General features: G+C 38.1%; 1 protein-coding gene across 1 annotated transcript; it reads right to left on the bottom strand.

Annotated features, from left to right (window-relative positions):
- Positions 1-903: 903 nt before the first annotated feature.
- LOC109217107 (glucan endo-1,3-beta-glucosidase 5-like) lies at positions 904-3,520 on the bottom strand. Its single transcript, XM_019381338.1, has 2 exons — positions 2,878-3,520; positions 904-2,177 (listed from the first exon to the last, which is right to left on the bottom strand). Exons 1-2 carry the CDS (start codon positions 3,228-3,230, stop codon positions 1,016-1,018), a joined length of 1,515 nt encoding a protein of 504 aa, XP_019236883.1. The 5' UTR covers positions 3,231-3,520; the 3' UTR covers positions 904-1,015.
- Between the last annotated feature and the right edge of the window lie 20,145 nt (positions 3,521-23,665).

Raw genomic sequence — 23,665 nt, forward strand, 5'->3', positions numbered from 1 at the left:
CTTTCTTGAGACAATGTTGATCTTAGATAAGATTTTATTAATTTTAATTTTAAAAACTTCTTTCCGCTGAAGCGATGGTGACAAGAGTTATTAACATTATTCCATAAGCAATATAGGCATTGAAAAAAGAATCAAATCTTTTATTTGACCGAGTGTATCAATTAAACTGTTATCTTCTAATTGTACTATTTTTCTTAATACTTTTAGTTTCGAAAATAAATCTAAACCATCAATATCGAATTGATTATTTTGATTTAAGGAACATTCAAGATTCAGGCAATATATTTTCAAATTTTCATCATCTAGTGATCTTAATTTTTACCGCTAAATGGGAAATCAAAAATATTTTCATGTGCTTCGAATTATTGAAATCTATTTTGAAGTGAAAAAATAGTCGTGTCTACTATGTATAAAGTAATCAACTCCAAAGGACTCTTCGAAACTTTTTGATATTTTATTGTCAACATTCTCATGAAATTGTTGCTTCCTATATATCACACGTTTCTTACGAAATTCAGGTTCGTTATTCATTTCAAGTGCAATTTTCTTGACAGAAATTATAGCATTTGCAAATCCTTCTTCTCTATACTTGTTAAAGAAAGAAATCAAAATTCTCACTTTACAGAACCTTTTTTTAACTTATACATAACTTATTAAGCTTAACAAAAAATGGGAGCCCCACAAATGCGGGACTTGCTTTATGAAATAACCGCCCCTAGATGTGATCACAACTAATACCTATTTGCTGCTAGAGTGAACATTTAAATAGACAAAACCTTTTCAAAAGCCAACGGTTGTTCTCTTTAATTTAGAAAGGCAACGGTTGAACCCCGTACGAAGAAACACAATTCTTAAATTGAGTAATTATGTAATTAAATATATAAAGCAGGATGACAGCGCAAACACACAAAATAGAGGGAACAAGGGATATTGCAATTAGTTTGGCGAAAAGAATAAAATTTATAAGAAAGTTATAGTAAGGAGCGGTACATATGTACATGAACTCTCAAATGAGCTAAGGCAGAGACATGTAGTAGTCCACTACGAATGCTAGCACAAAGAAAACAAGAGAAAAATGTTTGATCTTTGTAGCAGCAGAAGTTCCTGGATTTGCCCTTGACTGGTGCCTTCCAACATCAATCATTATTTCAAAACGACAAGTAGAAGAGCTGCCCCTGCCTGAAGAACTAGGAGATGGATCAATTGTTGTAATGACCGACAAATTATGAAACCTTTCACACGACCCTTTCTGTTGATTCATAGTTTGATAGTACATATTAAAGGCATATGAAGCATTGCTCTTAACGTCAAGTCCACCACATGACGAACCATATCCAAGACTAGTGCAATCTGCATAGCTACATGCATAATTTATACTTTCTGGCAAGCTCGGGTCCATAACATTTGCCTCAGGTGCCATTATACACCATTTCCTAGCCAAATATCGTACGCCTTTAGCCGGCGTCAGACTTCGATTGTTACCTAAATCAAGTTGGTATTTAATGGCTCCATCAAATGCAAAAACACCCCAATGGCGCTCGAAGTTCCCCGGTTCAATGCTCTTGGCATCTTCATCCACGAGCCCGAAAATGTAAATGTCGGGTGGTGTAGGCCGTTTAGGGGTGCCTATACCACGACTAATTCGGTCTAGTAGACCTTGATTGAACTTTCTAGCATATTCAATGTTCGCGTTGGCATCACCATCAGTAGGCCAACCGATTTCTCCCACGATTATAGGCATTGAACCAAAACCATTTTTCTCGAGAGCCCAAACGAGGGTATCATAATTAGCTTCGAAGACATTGTTATACGTGATGGAACCGTCCACGACTGGAGAGGAAGAGCCAGAGAAGAAGGCGAAGTCAATTGGGAAATGAGGGTCAGCGTACAGGCTAAGGAAAGGGTAGATGTTAATAGTGAGAGGACCCCCATTGTCACTTAGGAACTTGACAATTTTCATCATGAGATCATGAATGTCTGATCTGAAATTTCCACCTGAGGGTACTCCACTATCTGTTTGGTACACATCTGCATTAATTGGAACAGTAATCTTGACTTGTCGTCCTAGGCCTGCTTTAATAAGAGCTGCTTGCACATTTTCTAAGGCTGGTAATGTTGTTTTAATGAATGTGTCTTTGTAGGCTTTCAGAAAAGGCTCATTTCCGACTGCCACATACCTGAGAGACAATCAAATTGTAATTTTGTATAAAATATAAGAAGAAAGTAAACAATTTTCTTAACCTGGTTAATAAATTTTGATTTGGATCGACGATATTTTTCTTAATTCAATTTTAATGCATGGAGAAGAAATACGACATAATTATGGTGACGTGAAAAAATTACTCCGTATTAGACTTTTGTTCGCTAAGAGAGTAAAAAAGTAGTAGTAATATAATATACAAGTACCTAAAATTTATTTCTCAATTAAAAGAAGGAAGACACAAAGTTAAGATATCACAGCGTACAATTTAATTGACTAGTAATATAAGTTATAATGGTCAGCGGGCTAGAACACCACCAAGAAAAACAGGGAAACAATAGAATAATAAAGAATGCAAGACGGTGCAATTCGACTAATTGCGTACTATTCTTTTCTTCTTCTTTTCCATGCAAAGAGTAGAATTTGATGACATCTTATATATCCACATGGCACAAAGAAAGCCATGCATCATCACCTAACAAGACATCACCTTGAACAGATATTCCATACCTTAGTTTACAAGTCTCATATTTTTGCTGAAAATTGCTCGTTTACGTATGACATTAATATTGAAGATAGGAACATATATAGGACAACATATTGAACTAGGAAAACTGCATACCAATAATATATTAATTGATGTAGAGTTTGGGGAAGAAAAATGAGTAGGAAATAACCTGATATCGACGCCATTCTTGGAAATAAAGGAGGAAACATTCTGTTGCACCCATTCCTCAGCAGCACGAACAGTGCTAGCCAATGATGCTAACATGTCATTAGGTATTCCAACCATAACCTGAATACCTGATCTCCCCAGCGCCTTCAACGCTCCTGGATCTGCTTCGAACAATTTCACTTTGTTGAAACCGTTCTCTTTTAACAACTTCACTACGATGTCTGGTGGTAGCGGATGAGATGCCTGCGTTCCCCAGTTCACGCCCATGCCTTCTGCAATTGAGCCATTTTCGACGACTATTATGAACAAAATCCACAAGAAGAAGATGTGACGATGAACGTGAAAATGTTCCATGACAGAAAAGCTAATACAATTAAGGTTATTGGGGAGGGCTTTATATATGTTTGGAGTTGAAAGGGATTGTACGTAGTTAAAAGTAAGGGATCAGAACTTGGGGCAATTAGGAATCCTTAATAGAAAGATAGCTGAGAAAGGAAGAGAGAGAAAGGATGTTCAAAGAAAGGAATGGAGTACGAATGCTGGTGACTCTCTTGCTAGGTTTCCTCTACTTGAGTTATATGCTGAAGAAATGCACCTACCTTAGTTTCAGCCCTAAAATATTTTTTATTACTATCGAGTTATATTTACATGTTATAGCAACTAATTTGTTTCAAGATAATTCAAATTCCACGTTTTAAGAAAGTTTAACTGTGGACAAAGGCGGATCTACCCTTAGGGTAGGGGGTCATTGCCTCCGTAATTTCAAAAAAACTATATGTATATATCTTAAATAATTATATGTATATATTTTACTTGGCGCCCTTACGCTCAAAACTTAAGCGGATATATTGGTCGATTTAGGGGGTACAACTTGACTTTTAGTGCACTGCATGGGTTTGATTCCCACTCCAGTATTTACTCAAATTTTTATTCAGCAGTGATGGGCCCGTCAGTTTCATTTCTTGGGTTCGCCTCTGCCTGTGGATCTCCTTTGGGCTGTAATTTTTTTTAGGGAAATTACCAGCTATGTTCATTTATAAGTAGCTCATTACGAAAATTGGCCAATTGATAAAATATTACTAATATTAGCCAAATTAGCCAATTAGCTATTTGTAGCAAAAAAATATCAAATTTTTGCTTTGTTTTGAGTGAGTGTTATTAGAATAGATTGGGCACAACTTAAGGAGCTTGAATCTCAGTTTTGGGATGATTTGGTGAAGTTTTTAGGTGGTTTGAATTGAAAATTCGAAGTAATAGTTGAACATGAAAAAAAATTGATATGTGTATCACACTGTGTATCATTTATGTATCACATATGTATCATATTTGTATCAATTGTGTATCAAATGTATATTTATGTATACTTGTGTGTGAGATACATGCGTGATACATGTTTAATACATGTGTCGCAGAAGACTTTTTTGAACTCGATTTAATTACGAATTTTGATGCAAAACCAGTCCAAATTACCTCCAATCTTACTCAGATTTTGTATATTGACTTATCTATATATTTTCAATGAATTTCAACTATACCCATTGAAAAAGTTCCTTTTTTGTTTAGATTTTTGGAATATTGTATAGATTTTTGTATTTCATCACCTTATTTGCTACATCGTCCATGAAATTTCCTTTCCGTCTTGTATCTAATGTTGCTAATCACTCTTAAAAATATGGAAGGTGATTTTTGCATGTGATTTTTTGAGAGAAAGAATCCTATTATTTGGTTTTCCAATTTTTGTTGGCCAGTTTTGGTAAGTCCATGACTAATGGCTAGAGGTTGGTAAGTTGAGATTTATTTGGGACATTTGTGTAAGTTTTCCTTTTTTTTATACTTATGATGTGTATAAAACTTAAATTCTTTCTTAAATATGCATGAGTTTGACTTATATACACCGATTGCAAAATATCACTTTTACCTATTTTTGCAAGAAGACTATCTAATTTTTAAGTATACCAATTAATCCCTCTTTTCATGAAGGGTTATATGCATGTATTTTTTGGATGATCAGATATATAAATTTTGGCAGAATAGTTGGAGACTCCCTTAAACTTGACATGTTTTGTTAGGTGTACACTCTAACTATTCGAAATCTTAAATACCTTCCTCATCTTGGTTTTCTAAAAACCATGACCCTCCTAACTAGTTGCACCTTACTATTGTGCTCTCACACTTAGTACGTGTGGCATTTTTATTTGATGTGGCAATACACATTGGCAATATAAATCTTTTTATTCCGTTGAAAAAAATATTAAAAGTTAAAAACTTTAAATCAAAAATTATTTTCCTGAACTCCTACTCTCATTTTAACTTTTCATTTCACTAAACAACTTCCCCCGCCCCCACTTCACTCGCTCTTCTTAAAACTTAGAAAGATATAGTGATGTTTTCTTTGAGATTTCTTATAACTAATACTCCCTCTGTTTCAATTTAAGTGAACTCTTTTTACTAGACACGGAGTTTAAGAAAAAGAAAGAAGACTTTTGAACTTGTGATGTAAAAGGAGGCACATATATTTTTGTGGATATAAATTATTGCATAAAGGTAAATTATTCCCAAATAAAGAAATAGACAATTCTTTTTTACACGGACTAAGAGCCCGTTTGGATTGGCTTAAAAAAAGTGGTTTTTAAGCACAAGTGCTTAAAAGCACTTTTTTAAGTGCTGGAGCTTATTTTATATATAAGCAGTTAAGTGTTTGGATAAAAGTGATGAAGCTGAAAAAAAGTTATTGAAGTGTTTGGTAAACAAGTGCTTATAAGCACATTTTCTGTCAAAATGACTTAAATGCCCATTCAAGCAGTTAACACAAAACAAGATTTTTAATTTTGTATTGATTTAAATACAATTAATTTATGTGTCTACTCAATTTAATAAATAAATTATTCATCGAAATAACATATAGGAATAACTAACAATGATTGAATTTTTTATGTAAAGAGTTATCATAAAAAATAAGAGCCTAAAAGATTTCTTGGCATTATACCGATTTCTTACTAAAAAGCATCGTTCCTTCATAGCTAAGATGGAAACAAAAATAAATCGGTGAAGTGTCGTTATAGAAATCATAATCGACGACTCGATGCAAAGAAATTACGTAATAATTTACATGATAAAAATTTGACAACATGATCGAGGTTTAACGGAGACACATTATGAACGTCTTCATAAGGCAGAAGAAATCATAAGCAATATCATAAGAAATCGTAGTGATGGAATATAAAGAAGAAAGATAAAGATGGCAGATATGGATTGATGGCGGAGGAAAGAAGAAAGCAGCAGATATATATAAAGTATAAGGGGCAAAAGAGTAAATTATTTGGTCAAACAAAAAGAGCTATTAAGCTAAAAAGCAGTAAGTTGGGATGGCCAACTTATTGCTTTTGGCTTATTTTGACTTAAAAGTCAAGTGCTTTTAAGCACTTTTGGTGTTTTCCAAACACCAAATCAAGCTAAAAAGTGCTTTTAAGCTGGCTTGACCAGCTTTTAAGCCAATCCAAACACCCTCTAAAAAAGAAATATAGCACATAAACTAAAACGAAGGGAGTACTTGCGAGTTCTGTCATGGAGTCTAGGCTTTATGGTCGGCTTAAGGCTTCTTTTCTAGTTTGTGGTTGATTTCGAAGAAGTTTCGAAGTGGGTTGCAATCATTTATCTTTGTCTGTTCTCTAGTGAGTTTTGATTATAACTAATTGTAACAACCCAATTGGTTGTTTTGAGCATTTGTATTCTGTTCAGCTGTTTGAAGTCTTGAGTAGCTATATTTGATGTATTATGACTTGTGTGAATCATCGATTTTGGTTTCAGGTATTTCGGAATTGATTTAGAAGAATGATTCTCATTTTAGAAGCTTTAAATTGGAAAAGTCGATCAAGTTTGACTTTCATGTATTTGAACCCGAATCGGAGTTTTGATGATTCTATTAGGTCCGGATGGTGATTTTAGACTCGGGCGTATGCCCAAATTTGCATTTGGATGATTCTGGAAGATTTCGATACTATTCGGCAAAAGTTAGCAATTTGAAGGTTTGGAATGTTCATAAACTTTACCGGAAGTTGACTTTGATGATGTCAATTTCGGATGGTGGTTTCGGGAATTGGAGTAGCTTCGTTATTTCATTTTGGACTTGTGTGAAAATTTTGAGTTCATTCTGAGTTGATTTGATATGGTTCGGCACGAGTTTTGGAAGTTGAAAGTTCATAAGTTCATTAAGTTTGATTTGAGGTGCGATTCATGGCTTTGATGTTGCTACGGGTGATTTGAGCCCTCAAGTAGGTCCGTATTATGTTATGGCACTTATTGATATGTTCGGACGGGGTTATGAGGGGCTCGGACGTGTTTCAGATTGATTTCAGGCTATTTTTCTTCATGTTTTCATTGCTGGTTTCGGCTAGTTTCTGATGCCCCAATTATTCTTCACGATCGCGAAGATGGAGATGAGATTGCTTAGAGAAAATCAGGAGATGAGCACTTTCTTCATTGCGGTCGCAATTGGAGGACCGCGTTCGTGTAGCTTTGTGTTGGTTATAGTACGCGTTCGCATATGAGTCATCGCGTTCACATAAAGCTGAGCTGAGAGGTGGGAGTTGGTGATTTCTCTTTCGCATTTGCGGAGAGTTGGCATATGAGAGCATCGCGTTCGAATGAGGAGGCTTGCGAACGTGTAGAGTATTTCAGGGGCAGTGTAATTTTCTTCTTCGCGTTAGCGGTGGTATTTCCGATCGCGATTCGTAAATTAGTCCAGTATAAGTACTCTATTTTCGGAGGTTTCAGACATTTTAGCATATTTTGAGCTATGGAACTCAGATTGATGCGATTTCACCATATGGATTGGGGTAAGTGTTTATACTCGGCTTTGATTTTATTCTGTGATTCCGTCTTCGTTTTTGGCATTTGAGTGATGATTTCAAAAGAGAAATTTGGGGGTTTTGTCTAAGCTTTCCGAGACTGAATTTTTGAATTTTGAACATCGATTCGAAGTCGGATTTGAGTAGAAATGGTTGGAATAGTAATTGAATGGGTTGTCGAATTTTGTGAGTTTTGTCGGGTTCAGAGGCGCGACCCTGGTTTGACGTTTTGGTTAACTTTGGGCTTTTGAATAAAAATTCAACTTTTATTGATTGGGATTGTTTACTTTGGCATTATTTGATATTTTTGAGTTGCTTTGGTTAGTTTCGAGCCGTTCGGAGGATGTTACGTGCGGGATGGCATTTCTAGAGTATTGTTTGACTTGCTTGGTATTAGATTCAGCTTGTTCGAGGTAAGTAACATATCTAAACTTGGATTTGAGAGTATTTAACCCTGGGGACTATGTTATACGAGATGCATTGAGGTGACACACATGCTAGGTGACGAGCGTGTGGGCGTGAGCCGGGGAGATCATGATGCTAGTTGATTATTTGACTGTGACCAGACTTGTTTTACTATTATATCTTGTTACCTCCGTGTTCTCCCTACTTGTTTGATTATATGTGCTGAGAATCATGTTTGAAATCATGTTTAGGCTATATGCTTATTCTTTTGGGACCCACTAAGGTCATCTCTATTGTCGAGTTATTTGCTTAAATTGCAATCACATATTTAATCATTTGCACATCATATCTCAGTCTCTGTTATCATTTGTTATTAGATCATGTTATCATTGTTTGGGCTGATTGGCATGAGATTTGTGAGCCCCAAGAGACTGGAGATATTGATGACTTAGTTGGGGCTTGAGGGCCGAGTTGTGAGTTACATTTATGGGATCGGGCTGCACGCCGCAGCAGGTTTATTGACTCATGATGGGATCGGGCTGCATGTTGCAGCATGTCATGTTGTCTTATATTAGCGCTTGGGTAGGATCTGCCCCTCCGGAGTCTGACATACCAGCAGTGAGCGCAGGTACCGAGTGCCGAGTGATAGAGTGTACGAGTGACTGAGTGTACAGAGTGATTGAGTGTAGCGAGTGATTGAGTGTACTGAGTGATTGAGTGTACCGAGTGAGCCGAGTGACTGTGTGTGAGGCAGTGAGATTGAGTACTTTAAGAGTGTGAGTACATGAGTACATCACAGTGATGCGTTACACTTGACATGCATACTTGGCATGTAGGCATATAGATGCATTTCCTCATGCTATACGGTATTGTGACATTTATGACTTCACATGTACATTGACATGTAGGCATAGAGATTTACTTTCCTCATGCTATTTGAGAACGAAATATGTTATCTGTTATAGAACGATTTTAGAAAATATTACAGCTTTCTGATATACTTATATTTTAGTGATTTCGGTGAAAGATTTGGGTTTTATTGTTATACGTAAAAAGCATGCATGTTTTCCGTAACTATGAACGAGCTGAGCATAATTACTTTGAGTTATTACTTGCACTATTTTTTTATTATATTGTTACGAGTTGTTCTTGTCCTTTGGTGTTGGACTTTGACCTTCTCCCCAGCTCGCCACTGCTTTCAACCTAAGGTTAGGTTTGTTACTTATTTAGTACATGAGGTGGTTGTACTCATACTACACTTCTACACCTTGCGTGCAGATTTTGGAGCTGATGTTGCTGCATGTGGCGGGAGCTGGCATTGAAGATGTACCTGCATTCTGGTTATAGATGCCTATTATTCTTCGTAGCTTTAGATTTATAAATCTATTTGTGTACATTTCGAACAGATGATGTATTTATTTCATACTAGCTTTGTAAACTCTAAGTCTTAGAAGCTCATGATTTGTACTACCAATCCTCGGGATTTTTGTATAAAAGTTCAGCTATTTCATCATTTAGTTTCTCAGTAATTCTCATTTGAATTGGATTGTTGTTAATTATCTTACCTAGCGGGTTGGGTTAGGTGCCATCACGACTAGCTGGATTTTGGATCGTGACAAATTAGTGTCGGAGCTCTAGGTTCATAGATTCTACGAGTCATGAACAAGTGTCTAGTAGAGTCTTGCAGATCGGTATGATGAAGTCCATACCTATCTTTGATAGGCTAAAGGGAATTTAGGATAAACTTCCCATATTTTTTCTTATTGTGCGGCATTAATTCATCTTAAAGCGTATCTCTTTGAATTCCTCCCACTCACTCGTATGCGTATGTGAGTGCTCGGTATCTACTATGCTATGACGGCTTGTGGACTCTATGGATGAGATGCGAGATGTGTTGCTATGTTTTGGAGTTGGGCCAGTTTGGAGGACTTGAGGCCAGGTTTTCACCGCAGCTTGGTCTCGATGGTTTTAGTTGCGTGAGTATGTGTTTTGTCTGGTTGTGCCCCTAGGAGCGGGATTGATGGCTTAATGAGTGGTTGGATAGCTATATGATGATTGTGTTGTGATTGCGGGATGTGTTTATATGACTTGATATGACAAGGAGTGTTGCTTGGGATCTGAAAAGGATTATTGGATGCATGATTTCTATCTTGCTATGTTGCACAGTCTCGAGTTATGATCGTGTTGAGACATCTTGCATGTTTTCTAGTTACGGGATGAAGTGGATTCTTATGTCTTATGGAAGAGATGATGATCGGGAAGGTTAAGTGTCAACTTGAGGGAAATTCGAAAGGAACTCGGAAAAATAAGAGAGCTTAGTAGTAGGTTGGATCGGCATGATAATGGATATGATCGGTTCTTTAGGTACTTAGGATGTGGTGAGTCTCTACAGGTGTTTTGTGGCAATACTCTTCGGTTTGGCGACCTATGTGGCTTGGTTGAGTTAGAGGGATTCAATTCTAATGGCGTGGTTATGTACAAATGAGTTTCGAAGTATTCTCGACGATTTCTGCCACAACTTGAGATGGATTTATCTACAGGTATGAGGGGTATGTGTCATGTTATGATTTTCTCCTAGATGGGATCAAGTGAAAGGTTTCTGACTGATCGGGTATGTATCCTGCTTGTGACACAGAGTTGATAACGAGGTTCTCGTGTTTTTATATGATGGCCTGATAGAGGGGATGCGTGGTGTGAGATTGGGATTTGTATGTGCAAGTATACGGTTTAGTTTTAAAAGGAAGGCCATAAATTCTTAGACAACATGGATGGATTCAAATGATTAGATGAATGTTATTACTACTTGGTATTGCTTGAGAAGGGTGCGCGTTTCAGAAGGTGCGCTTTGTTTTAACTTACAGATGCTTCATTGGTATTGTGGTACTCGCCTGGTTGATCGACTACTGACGTTCAGATTTTGCTTTATGGCAGGGAAGAATTATAGAAGTATTCCTCATGGGATGATCGTGTATGAGATATGTGTTAGACATTTGGGTGGTCGAGTTGGGATCGTCAATGGTGATTCGTGTGTTCGATGGATTTGGAGATAGGGAATTCTCAAAAGCAGATTGTTTCGTGGTTGTGGACTGTGAATATGTGGCCAAAGTTAGCCAGATGGTAGTATGCGTTATGGTTAGGTCATTGTGGACTTTTGGAGGCTATTTGTCCATTTGGGGATGACTGGAGTTGATTTTGGGGCCCATTGGTAGGCCCAATAAGGACGTGTATTCTACACCGGGTCGAATTTCTTGACTCAGAATTGTTAGTGTTGAGGGGTGTGCTATTTGGTTAGAGTTGAGCTTGTTCGTGTTCCGATATGTTCTATGTGTTACTCTTCTATGCTACGAAGGGTTGCAATTTTTTGGTATGCACACATGATGTTGTTCTATTTGGGCCTTGTAGAGAAATTCGAGCGAGATGGTTATTGGGGTGTCGAATTGTTGGTTGCGCCTTGGTTATGGTCTTTTCGGGCTGTGACATATTGTGTTATTCACTTCTCCATGGTTATGGTCATGCACTTCATGTACTTGATGTCGAATTGCGTGTGGCTGTTGATTTTGAGCATTGTGGCTTGAGGTATTTCACATGGACCAGTATTTGGATGGGGTCACGCATTGCAACAGAGTTATATTAGTATATGATCCTTTGTGTTAGATTCATGTGTCTTGGTTCTACTATGTGTGATGGATTCATAGCATTGCGTTTGTGGTGGTACTTGCTGAGCTTGCGAGGAGGTTCTCTCATTTGAATCAATTTCCAACTTGGAGTACATTTGTGTTGTTGCTTATTGGTGCACGGATTGCACGATTGCTGGCTCTAGGTAGTATTGTTGTGGCATGTCAGTAGAGTAGCTTGTATTTGATGAGATGAAGTCTTTGGGCCTGAAGTGATTGCTATCGAATTTGATTATGGTATGTTTGGAAGAGTAATATCAGAAGTCGGTTTAGAATTTGAGCTATGGTTCTGGTTGGGCGAAAGCTACATGACTGTAATGACTCGGCCGGTCGTTTTGAATATTGTAGCCCCGTTCCCTCATTTATTGCTTATTTTATGTTCGTTTGTTGTCAAGTGACTTGTCGGGGTGGTTGTTTTGGTTTCAGGGATGTTTTGAAATGAATTGGGACACTTAATCCCAAGGTTGGAAGCCTAAGTTGAAAGAGTTGACCGGATGTTGGCTTATGTGAAAATGACTACGGAATGGAGTTTTGATTGTTCTGATAGCTCCGCATGGTGATTTGGACTAAGAAGTGTGTCCGAATATCGATTTGGAGGTCCGAAGGTGGTTTTCGCTTGAATTGGCGAAAGTTGGAAAAGTTGAAATTTAGAGAGTTGAGAAGTTTAACCCAGAGTTGACTTTATTGTTACCGGGCTCGAATTTTGGTTCTGAAAGTTGGAATAGGTCCATTGTGTCATTTATGACTTGTGTGCAAAATTTGAGGTTAATCGGAGTTGCTTTGATAGATTTCGGCATCGATTGTAGAAGTTGGAAATCCATTAGTTTTAATAGGCTTGAATCGGGGCGCGATTCGTGTTTTTGATGTGATTTGTACCTCGACTAAGTCTGTATGATGTTTTAGTTTGGGTTGGTATATTTGGATAGGGTCCCGGAGGCCTCGGGTGTGATTTGTATTGAAATCAGATTTGAATTTTGGACTTAAGGATTGCTGGTGTGCTCATATCTAGTGTTATCGCACTTGCATCAATTTGGTTGCAGGTGCAGAGCCGTAGAAGTGGCCAAGAGGTCGCAGATGCGATTTTGGGTGAGTTGGGGTGCTTGCGCGGGTGCGAGGAAGATTCTGCACTTGCGAGCTCGCAGATGCGGAAGGGTGGTCGCAGAATCGGAAGAGGGGCTGGAGTGGTAGGTCCGCAGAAGCGGATGGTGTTGCCCAGAAGTGCATCCGCATGTGCGGGCTTGGGACCGCATATGTAGTTGGTCGACCCTTAAGCAACTTCTGCAAAAGCAGATTTTAACCATAGAAGCGGTACTGCAGAAGCGGTGAAAGTGATTGCAAGTGCGAGATGCCTGGCAGAATAGATATAAACGAGGGTTAGGGTATTTTCTTCATTTTTGGACTTTGGGAGCTCGGATTGAGGCGATAATTGGAGGGTTTTTCACCAAGATTTAAGAGGTAAGTGATTTTTTATCACTTTTGTCCATGTATTTTGAATATCATTGATTATTTCACCTATTTATCATGAATCTAAGTGAGAATTTGGGGATTTATGACCCATGTATTGGAGAGTAAGATTTGAGGGTTTAAGGGTCGATTTGTGGATGGAATTGGATGATTTTAGTATGGTGGACTCATTGTTGAATGGGTGTTTGGATTTTGTGAATTTTGACGGGTTTCGAGGCGTGGGCACGGGGTTGACTTTTTGGGTTGACTGTTGACTTTGGTTAAAGAACATTGCTTTATCATCTGGAATCGATTCCTATAGCTTGTATTGTTTGAATTAAGTTGTTTGTGGCCAGATTCGAGTAGTTCGGAGGCCGATTCGCAAGGCAAGGCTTGTTAAAGTTGTGATTTGTGCGGTTTGAGGTAAGTAACACTTCAAAAATTGGTTCTGAGGGCATGAATTCCTGAAATACGTGTTATGTGGTTGGTGTTGAGGTGACACACATACTAGGTGACAGGCGTGTGGGCGTGCACCTTGGTAATTGTGACTCAGTTGATTCCATATTGTTTAGTTATCAAATGTTGTTGCTATTCATGTAATCCCCACGTGTTAGAGTAATTGAGCTGCGATCCATGTTAGAAATCATGTTTAGGCTATATGTTTATCCTGTCAGGACCCACTGAGGTCATTTTTGCTGTTGAGTTATTTGCTTAAACAATCATGTACTCAGTCACATTCATCATTTTCTTATCATATCTCAGTCTTTGTTATCATTTATTGTTACATCATGTTATAAGTATTTGGGCTGATTAGCATGATATTTGTGAGCCCGAGAGACTGGATAGATTGATGACTGAGTTGAGGCCTGAGGGCCCGCTTGTGAGTGATATTTATAAAATCGGGTTGCATGCCGCAGTAGGATTTATTGACATATTTATAGGTTTCGGGTTCTGCAGCATGCCATGTTGGCTTATATTCGCGCTTGGGCAGGATCCGCCCTTCCGGAGTCTGACATACCAGCAGTGAGTGCAGGTATGGTTGAGTGCTGAGTGCGAGTGCTGAGTGATTAAGAGTGCTGAGCGAGTGAGAGTACTGAGCGATTTAGCGTGCTGAGTGATTGAGCATACTGAGTGGGATTGAGTACTCCGAGAGTGTGGGAACATGAGTTTATTAATGTGTTGCAATACATGTGACATGCATATTTTGTCACGCCCCGAACCTGGGCCTGGACGTACACGGCAGTCGGTGCCTGACTACATGTGACCGAGCGAACCAACTGGCTGGCTGTATCAACATGTGGTATCATAACATACTGAATGCGGAAAATAAACTAACACATGCTGATATACTGAAAGTCTAGATGATATAAATCAAAGTGCGGAAATACTAATACAATTTTGAAATATGTTTGTAGCCAACATGGCTTAACATGAAAAGTGTGAGACTCTGTCTAACTGTTACTCTAGTCTATGAAGCCTCTATTGAAGTACTGAAACACTGACTATCTATAAATACTGAATGGCTGTAAAGTAATGATAATGCCCCGAAAGAACTAGGGAATCACCAAACAGCTGGTACGAGAATCCTAGCGCTCTAAATCATCAACCTGTAAATCATTACCTGTATTGTGAGATGCAGGCCTCGGGAAAAAGAGACGTCAGTATATTTGAATTGTACTGGTATGTAAAGCAACTGAAAGAAAGAATTATAAATGCTAAAACTGAAACGAAGCTTGTAACTGAGAAGATAACTGATAACTGATAACTGATAGCTGAAAAGATAACCGATAACTGATAACTAAACTGATAACTGAAAAGATACTGATAACTGATAACTGAAAAGATAACTGATAACTGATAACTGAACTGAATAAAGGAAGTAAGGATATGAATACTCCCTCTTCTGAATGATGAACAACCTGTTTATCTGAATATTAAACTGCAGCCTCAGGCCCAATATATATATATATATATATATATATATATATATGTGTGTGTGTGTGTGTGTGTGTGTGTGTGTGTGTGTGTGTGTGTGTGTGTGTGTGTGTGCGTGTGCACAAGCTGCGGCCTCGGGCCCGGGTATACGTATACATAACTGCGACCTCAGGTCCAAAATGCATAAAGCATAAACTGCGGCCTCAGGCCCAAATACAGGTGTTCAATATTCAGGAACTGAGAATCAAACTGCAATACATGATAATGAAATATTAAATCACACTGAGTTACATGATACTGGAATACTGGATCACACTGAGTTACATAATACTGGAGTACTGGATCACACTGAGTTACATAATACTGGGATACTGGATGGGACTAGGCTGAGACATGTATTCTCGAACTGGTTATGAACACTGAAACTTTAAATGTTTATGACATGCTGAGTAAGCTATACTGAGACTTAGGGACATCAAACCCAAGTCTATATTGAATACGAACTGAGCTCACAACGTTCAGAATGAAAGTCATGAACGAGTTATGAAGCTAGAGAACAGAAGTTCTACAACTATTCAAGGAAATAGGCTTAACTATATTTCTGAGGCAATTCATACGTCATAAAAGAAACGTAATGTAGGGAGAATCATTAACATTCCCAAACATAGAGAGTTAGCCTCACATACCTTAACTTTCTTCTCTTGAGCATAATACAACATTCTCCAACCCTTTCAACTTTAATCTATATCAATACAATTCAAAGGGATTCCAAATTAGCAACAATATCCATGTTTTGGTCACTTAGGCATTTTATCAAACACTTGGTGAGTATAAAGCTTCATAATCCCTATCAATGGTGTTTCTACACCCAATAACCGATTCTCTTGCTCTTGGATAAATTCTAAAGTCTCAAAGGGTTATAATCAATATTATTCTTCATCACCCATAAGGTAAACAACACCCTTAACCAATAAAGTTCCATTAAATAAACATCTTTCAATCTCTATAATAGTTGTGTATTTATTTAGGAACTTATGGCTTCTAATCACCACACCAAGAGTCCCAATACTTAATTCACACTCATATACCCATAATAAATTCATACATGTAAGTCTAAGGGTGTAGGATTACCTTTTGGAAGAAATCTTGCAAAACCCTCCGTTGAGTTCTTGAAGGAATTTCTTGAAGATCTATGTGTTTTATGAGTAGATTTCATCAATACTAGTGTAAGAATGATGGAATTTCACACCAAGTTAATGGAGATTGCTTACCTTGAAGATGGGAGGGGTTGGAGGTCTTGAGAGGGTGGGAGAAGACCCCAAAATTCGTCCAGAAGAAATAGGAAAAAATGAACCCTAAAATTGGCTTAAAAGAGCTGGGACTGGGGCGCGTCTACTCTAGCGAAGTGTCCTCACTTCGCTGTCCATTGCATTCAAGGGAAGACAAAAATCCGCGTCTACTTTGGCGAAGCGAGCTCGCTTCGCTGTCCGCCAAAATAACTGGGTGGTATGTCTTTCGTAATTTGGTCATAACTTCTTGTAGGAATGTCCAAATGACGAACGGTTTGAAGCGTTAGAAACTAAACTCAAAGATCTTTCATTTGATAGGTTGTTAATCACATAATACCTTATATAAATGTAGATATGCTCGTCCAAAGTATAGTCTTGTGCGTGCTCATTTAGAATTTTAGTCTATCATGTAATTTTCCAACTTGGCTTAGACTTAGGTCTTTCCTTGGACCCCAAATCACTTATGATATGCCTCGTATGCATATTATCATAACCAATTGATAACCATCACATTAATACTCATTTAGTGCATCCACCACTGATTCAAATTTACGAGATCATAACCAATTGATAACCATCACATTAATACTCATTTAGTGCATCCACCACTGATTCAAATTTACGAGGTGTTACATTATCTCCCTCTTGAGATGATTCGTCCTCAGATGATTGTCCTGGCTGCATCTTTGGCTAACTCCGGACCTTAAATAGGTCTAGTGGGAACATGAACTTTCATTAACACTTGCATACTAAACTGAATGAATACATGATTACTGAACTGTTGAGATACTGAACTGAATGACTACTGCATTGAGTGAATATTGGTCTATCATGGATACGTGAATACTGAACTAACATGGTAAATGAATATTGAACTGGCACGAATATTTGAGTAATCTGAGTACTAAGCTAGCATGAATGTCTAAGTATTGGACTAACATGAGTAGCTGAGTATTGAGCTGACATGAGTATCTGAGTACTGAACTGACATGAGTATCTGAGTACTGGACTGACATGAGTATCTGAGTACCGGACTGACATGAGTATCTGAGTACTGAAAACTTGAATGTTATTACATGACATGTGAAATACTGACTGTACCACCACTAATTATGGTGGCAACTCCAACTCATAATCTAATGGACCGATCCTTTTCAAGAATCTATATGGCCCAATATAGCAGGGACTATGCTTCCCCTTCTTCCCAAATCTCATAACGCTTTTCACAAGCGACACTTTCCGAAATACCCAATCATCAACTTGAAACTCTAGGTCTCTATGTCGCACATTCGAATAGGATTTTTGGCGGCTCTGAGTTGTCTTCAAATGCTCTTGAATCCACTTAACTTTCTCTATAGCCTGATAGATAAAATTTTGTCCCATCACTCCCTTTCACCAACTTTAGACCAACCAATTGGTGATCTACACCTTCGGCCATAAAAATTATGCTTTCACACTGAGCAAGATAATCCTATTATAAGGTCCACATTTACCATCTTCACTAAAGGATGTGTGTGTTATGAGATAACACTTGGTTTTCTGCTGCTCGACTTTCACTTGTTGATAATTCAGACACTTGGCCACAAAGTATGCAACCTTCTTTTTCATGTCGTCCCACCAATAAGTCTCCTGGAGATTATGATACATGTTTGGGTTTGGGGAACCTGGGTGGATAGAATACCTGGACATATGGACTTCTGTCATCTTCCTCCCTTGCTAAGTCCATCTATGGTTAGAACACACAATCTATCCTAGTACGTCAAGGTACCATAATCTCCCCCTTGTTCAAAAGCCATCATGTTATGCATGTGAATCCCCTCTTTCAGCTACAACAAGTAGGGATAATCAAACCGTTTCTCCTTCATTTCGGCTACTAAGGAGGAACAGGTCCTGTTCTAGACATCAACTCCACCATCTTTGGTGTCCAAAAGTCGAACTCCTACCTTGGATAAGCAGTTAACTTCTTTCAACATAGTTCCCTTGTCTACCTCATTCATGATCTATACTTCCCACACTTGATTATCTTCCTAAGCACTTCCTGAAAACACTTATAGTCTTGGTGTGAGCTAAGCCTCTGACCACTACTCGGAAGGGTCTCGTGCAATGGCACTGCCCTCGTAATACATTACTGGGCATGATTTTATACCTTTTCTATGATCACTTTATCACCAATAACTAAGCTTGGTGATCATTCTACTCACTTTGTGTTCCTTACACATGCTAGACTTATTCCTTGTGGTAATTATACAATTTCCTTATTACCGAACTGATTTTCTTTTTCATATTCCATGCTAACTATTTGGGAGTCAAATCTCTAACTGGACTTACTGAAAATTTTCACATCACCCCTTAGACCAAAGATCTTATACTTGCGGATCCTTCTCTTTTTGTTGGGATCCGAATAACTTTCCTTATTTTCTGCAATTCCTTCCATTCTACCCCAATAACGACTCATCTTCCAACTTACTTCTGAGCTAGGAAAAACTAAATTATTCACATGACGGAAAACTAATGTATTCACAACTATCATACACAATCTTAATAATCTAACTCTGCTTACACTGTCAATCTTGGAGAAACCACATTTCTATAATTCCTAAAAGATGTTCTTCTACTGCTTGCTCTTTTACTACTAGCTATTTTTTTTCCACTGTCACAGTACTTCGGGTTTAACTTAATCTCTTTGGGTTCTAACACATGTTTGGTATTTCAAACTATCATCCACTCACTAGAGCTAACCCGGCTAAGTGAATCAAATTTTACCTCTACTAGCTCTGCTGAAATTGCTAATTCACTGTATTTACTCAAACTTATTTACTATTCTTTTACTAACCCCCTGCTAGCATCATGTTTTCTTGCTCTGCTTTGAATAACTAAAGTGGAGCATAAGGTTTATCCTAACTTCCCTCATCATTTGACCATATTCTCCTGCCGTACACTATTATTCTTTTTGTACTATGCACATGGATCACACTTAGAGAAATTTCATCTGTCTTAAACAAAATTGGAATATCTAACCCCAAACTTTCTATACACTTCAAAACCACTTCAGCCTGTAAACCTCCGGCCTAAACACATAGTCACATCATGTGAAGGGGGAACTGTCATATCTTTTATCTCACAATAATAGCCACTTCATATACAAATTCACTAACATGGTACTTTCTAGTTCTGATTTGAATAAATCTAACCAACTTAAGATCATTCCCTAAAATTCAATGTCACCTGCTCTTGGTTCTCATTTCGTACATCATATTATTCTTAGCTATATTTCCCTTAGGCTATTTTCTGTCCAAAACTATAGTGATCAATTTTATGCCTGCTGCGGTTGAATTCTTAACCTGTTACACTGTGAGGTTTGACATGCGGATACACTGCCATACACATCTGATAATCACTTCATGCACCATCCGGTGAGTCTTGGGTCTTAATACCTAAAACATGCAAAGATCTTGCTATAATCACAATTACTTACATTTTCTTTTAGCACCCATAGGCATCACTGTATTACTCACCAGTCACCAAAATTTTGATACACTGAAAATTGGAGATCTAGTAACTGAATAACTGATAACTGGCATCCTCAATAACCATAAACTTGCTAACTGAAAGATTGTATAACTGGTAAGTGAGGTAAACTAATAGCCGTAAGACATGATAACTGCTTTTGTACTTTCTAATTAGGTTATGCTCTAATCTGTACTTCTACCCATTACATCCCACTTTCAACATCCTCTCAAATCTCATTTGTTACCAACATGTACTCCATAGATATACCCAATAGGTAATTGTCCTCTCTAGAACCTTAGGTTTTTCCTGCACGTTGCTTGGGCATCCAATACGTTTGGAATTCGATAGGAAGAGAAGGTTAACTATTGCTCTAAGCTTCATGGCGCGATCTAGAGTAGAAAGAAGTGAGACAATCCTGAATGTCCTGGTAGTTAACCGTTTATATGAGTGGCCGGCACACACATATAGAGGAAACTCCACTGGACACGGCTTCATAGACTCCCTAGGACTCTTGAACCTAGGCTCTGATACCAAGCTTTGTCACGCCCCGAACCTGGGCCTGGACGTAACACGACACTCGGTGCCTGACTACATGTGACCGAGCGAACCAACTGACTGGCTGTATCAACATGTGGTATCATAACATACTGAATGCGGAAAATAAACTAACACATGCTGATATACTGAAAGTCTAGATGATATAAATCTAAGTGCGGAAATACTAATACAATTTTGAAATATGTTTGTAGCCAACATGGCTTAACATGAAAAGTGTGAGACTCTGTCTAACTGTTACTCTAGTCTATGAAGCCTCTATTGAAGTACTGAAAACACTGACTATCTATAAATACTGAATGGCTGTAAAGTAATGATAATGCCCCGAAAGAACTGGGGATCACCAAACAGTTGGTACGAGAATCCTAGCGCTCTGAATCATCAACCTGTAAATCATTACCTGCATTGTGAGATGTAGGCCCCGGGCAAAAGGGACATCAGTACATTTGAATTGTATTGGTATGTAAAGCAACTAAAAGAAAGAATTATAAATGTTGAAACTGAAACGAAGCTGGTAACTGAGAAGATAACTGATAACGGATAACTGAACTAATAACTGAAAAGATAACTGATAACTGAACTGAATAAAGGAAGTAAAGATATGAATACTCCATCTTCTGAATGATGAACAACTTGTTTATCTGAATATTAAACTGCGGCCTCGATAACTGATAACTGAACGTGTGTGTGTGTGAGTAAAGATATGAATACTCCATCTTCTGAATGATGAACAACTTGTTTATCTGAATATTAAACTGCGGCCTCAGGCCCAATATATATATGTGTGTGTGTGTGTGTGTGTGTGTGTGTGTGTGTGTGTGTGTGTGTGCGCACAAGCTGCGGCCTCGGGCCCAAGTATATGTATACATAACTGCGACCTCAGGTCCAAAATGCATAAAGCATAAATTGCGGCCTCAGGCCCAAATACAGGTGTTCAACATTTAGGAACTGAGAATCAAACTACAATACATGATAATGAAATACTAAATCACACTGAGTTACATGATACTGGAATACTGGATCACACTGAGTTACATAATACTGGAATACTGGATCACACTGAGTTCCATAATACTGGTGTAGACATGTGATTTTTGACCCTCCCCGAGATTTTCTATATTTTAGCACGTAAATATTTAATTTAGGCCTAATATGGCTATTTCAAATAATTTTGAATCTTTTACTTTATTTTATTACAAGAAAATATTTTAGTTTATGTATTTTTCATAAATTTAAAAAAATACAAAAATAGTACCTTATTTTTATCTTTATATAATTTCGAAAACACAAAAATAGTTTCATGTTTAGTTCAATTAATTAGGATTAGCTTTGACATTATGTAGTATTTCTATCATATTTTAAAAGGAGCCAATTAAGGTGTTAGACCATAATTTTAAGAGTTTTAGAGCCCAATTCTTGGCCCAATACCCAATACCCATTAAGCCAACCCTAGGGACCCTTCTAGACTCTTCTTTGGAACAAAAAATAAATAAAAAGACCCTAAGGACTTAACACAAAAAGACCTAGGGACTAATTGGCAAAATACACAAAATGTAAACCTAGACTCTACACCTATAAGACCCTAGACTCCTAAAAATCAAGGGGGCCGCATATACAAACAAGAGACCTCTCTCTGAATTTCATCTCCCTGGACAACACCCTAAGCTGAAATGCCGAAAATCTCCAGACCCACCAATCAGCGATGGACCCTTAGGAATTTGTTGAGGAGTGCATAAAAATATATGCTCCCTAATCTTAGTGTCTCAAGTAGAAGGCTCGTTTCCTTGCTTATATGGTAAACTGCCTTTTGCACTCTTTCATTGGACGCAAAAATAGAGTTAGAGTTCGATCTTTTTATCAGAGTTCATTGCTAGAGCTCATTTGGAGTTTCAGTCCGTGCTTGGTTCGGAGATCCGTCGAGGATCGAAATTTTATTTTAGCTGCCGATTCAGAGTACCGTTTGAGGTTAATTTCGTGGTTCGCGAACGCTCCTGCTCCGATTTAATTTTCCGGTCAGTCGCCTTACTTTGCTGTAATCGAGTTCTTATTAATATTATTGAGGTCCGATTCTAAACTCGTCGTCTTTTACCATTTTTTAGGCGAATGTTCTGTGTTTGGTTAGTTGTCACATTTTGGTTGCTATTAAGTGATGATGCAGTGTTAATTTCAAATTTGTTTGAGTTGGTTCTTTGTTTTAAATCTTTTATTATAAGAAAGAAGTTGAATTTCACATTATTCTTCGCAAATCTATGCTAACATGGATCATGTGAGCTTGTATGAAATTGTAAGCAGACAAATTGTCACGACCCCCGTTCACCCTCCATGAACATGTCGTGATGGCACCTAGTTCCTACAACTAGGTAAGCCTAACAGTGCGGAACAATTTAACACAATTTACGAAAACAACTAATTTAGACTGAATAACTGAAAGAAATATGTATATAACTGCCATTCGGCATATACAACTCATAATAAGTGCGGAAGTAAAAAGTCTCAACCCAAAACCCGAAAACTCACGGGAACCACAGGCTATCAGAAACATAGTACGCTGCTCTAACTCCAGAATATCTAAACAACTAAGAGAAAATGGATAAACTAAATACTAAAGCTGGAACAGAATAGAGACTCCTGGTCTGTGGGCGCGGCAGATATACCTCGAAGTCTCCGTGTATCTCCTCACCTCAAGGATAGTACGCGTGAGTCGAGGTACCTAGATCTTCACATGAATAACATGCGCAGGAAGGGCATGAGTACACCACAGCGGTACTCAGTAAGTACCAAGCCTAACCTCGGTTGGGTAGCGACGAGGAAGGTCAGGGCCCTACTGAGATAAAATATAATAATAAATTAACAATATGAAAATCTGACAGAAATAATGAGTACAGCAGTGAAATAAGACAGGCTAAACAAAGCAATAACAATTTCACAAGGAACGGAGTAAACACGAAATATGTACAGTTCAATACCAATGGTAACAATGAGGATCTCCCAGGATACCGTCCTTTAGTCCTTTTCTCAACTGTCCAGTGGATCTCCCGGGATACCGTCCCGTAACCCATCATATATGTAAATCCGGAGGATCTCCCGGGATACCGTCCCGTAGTCCAACTATCAATGTGCAGGGGATCTAT

This window comes from Nicotiana attenuata, unplaced genomic scaffold, assembly GCF_001879085.1.
Source record: "Nicotiana attenuata strain UT unplaced genomic scaffold, NIATTr2, whole genome shotgun sequence".
In the NCBI taxonomy this organism is placed as follows: domain Eukaryota; kingdom Viridiplantae; phylum Streptophyta; class Magnoliopsida; order Solanales; family Solanaceae; genus Nicotiana; species Nicotiana attenuata.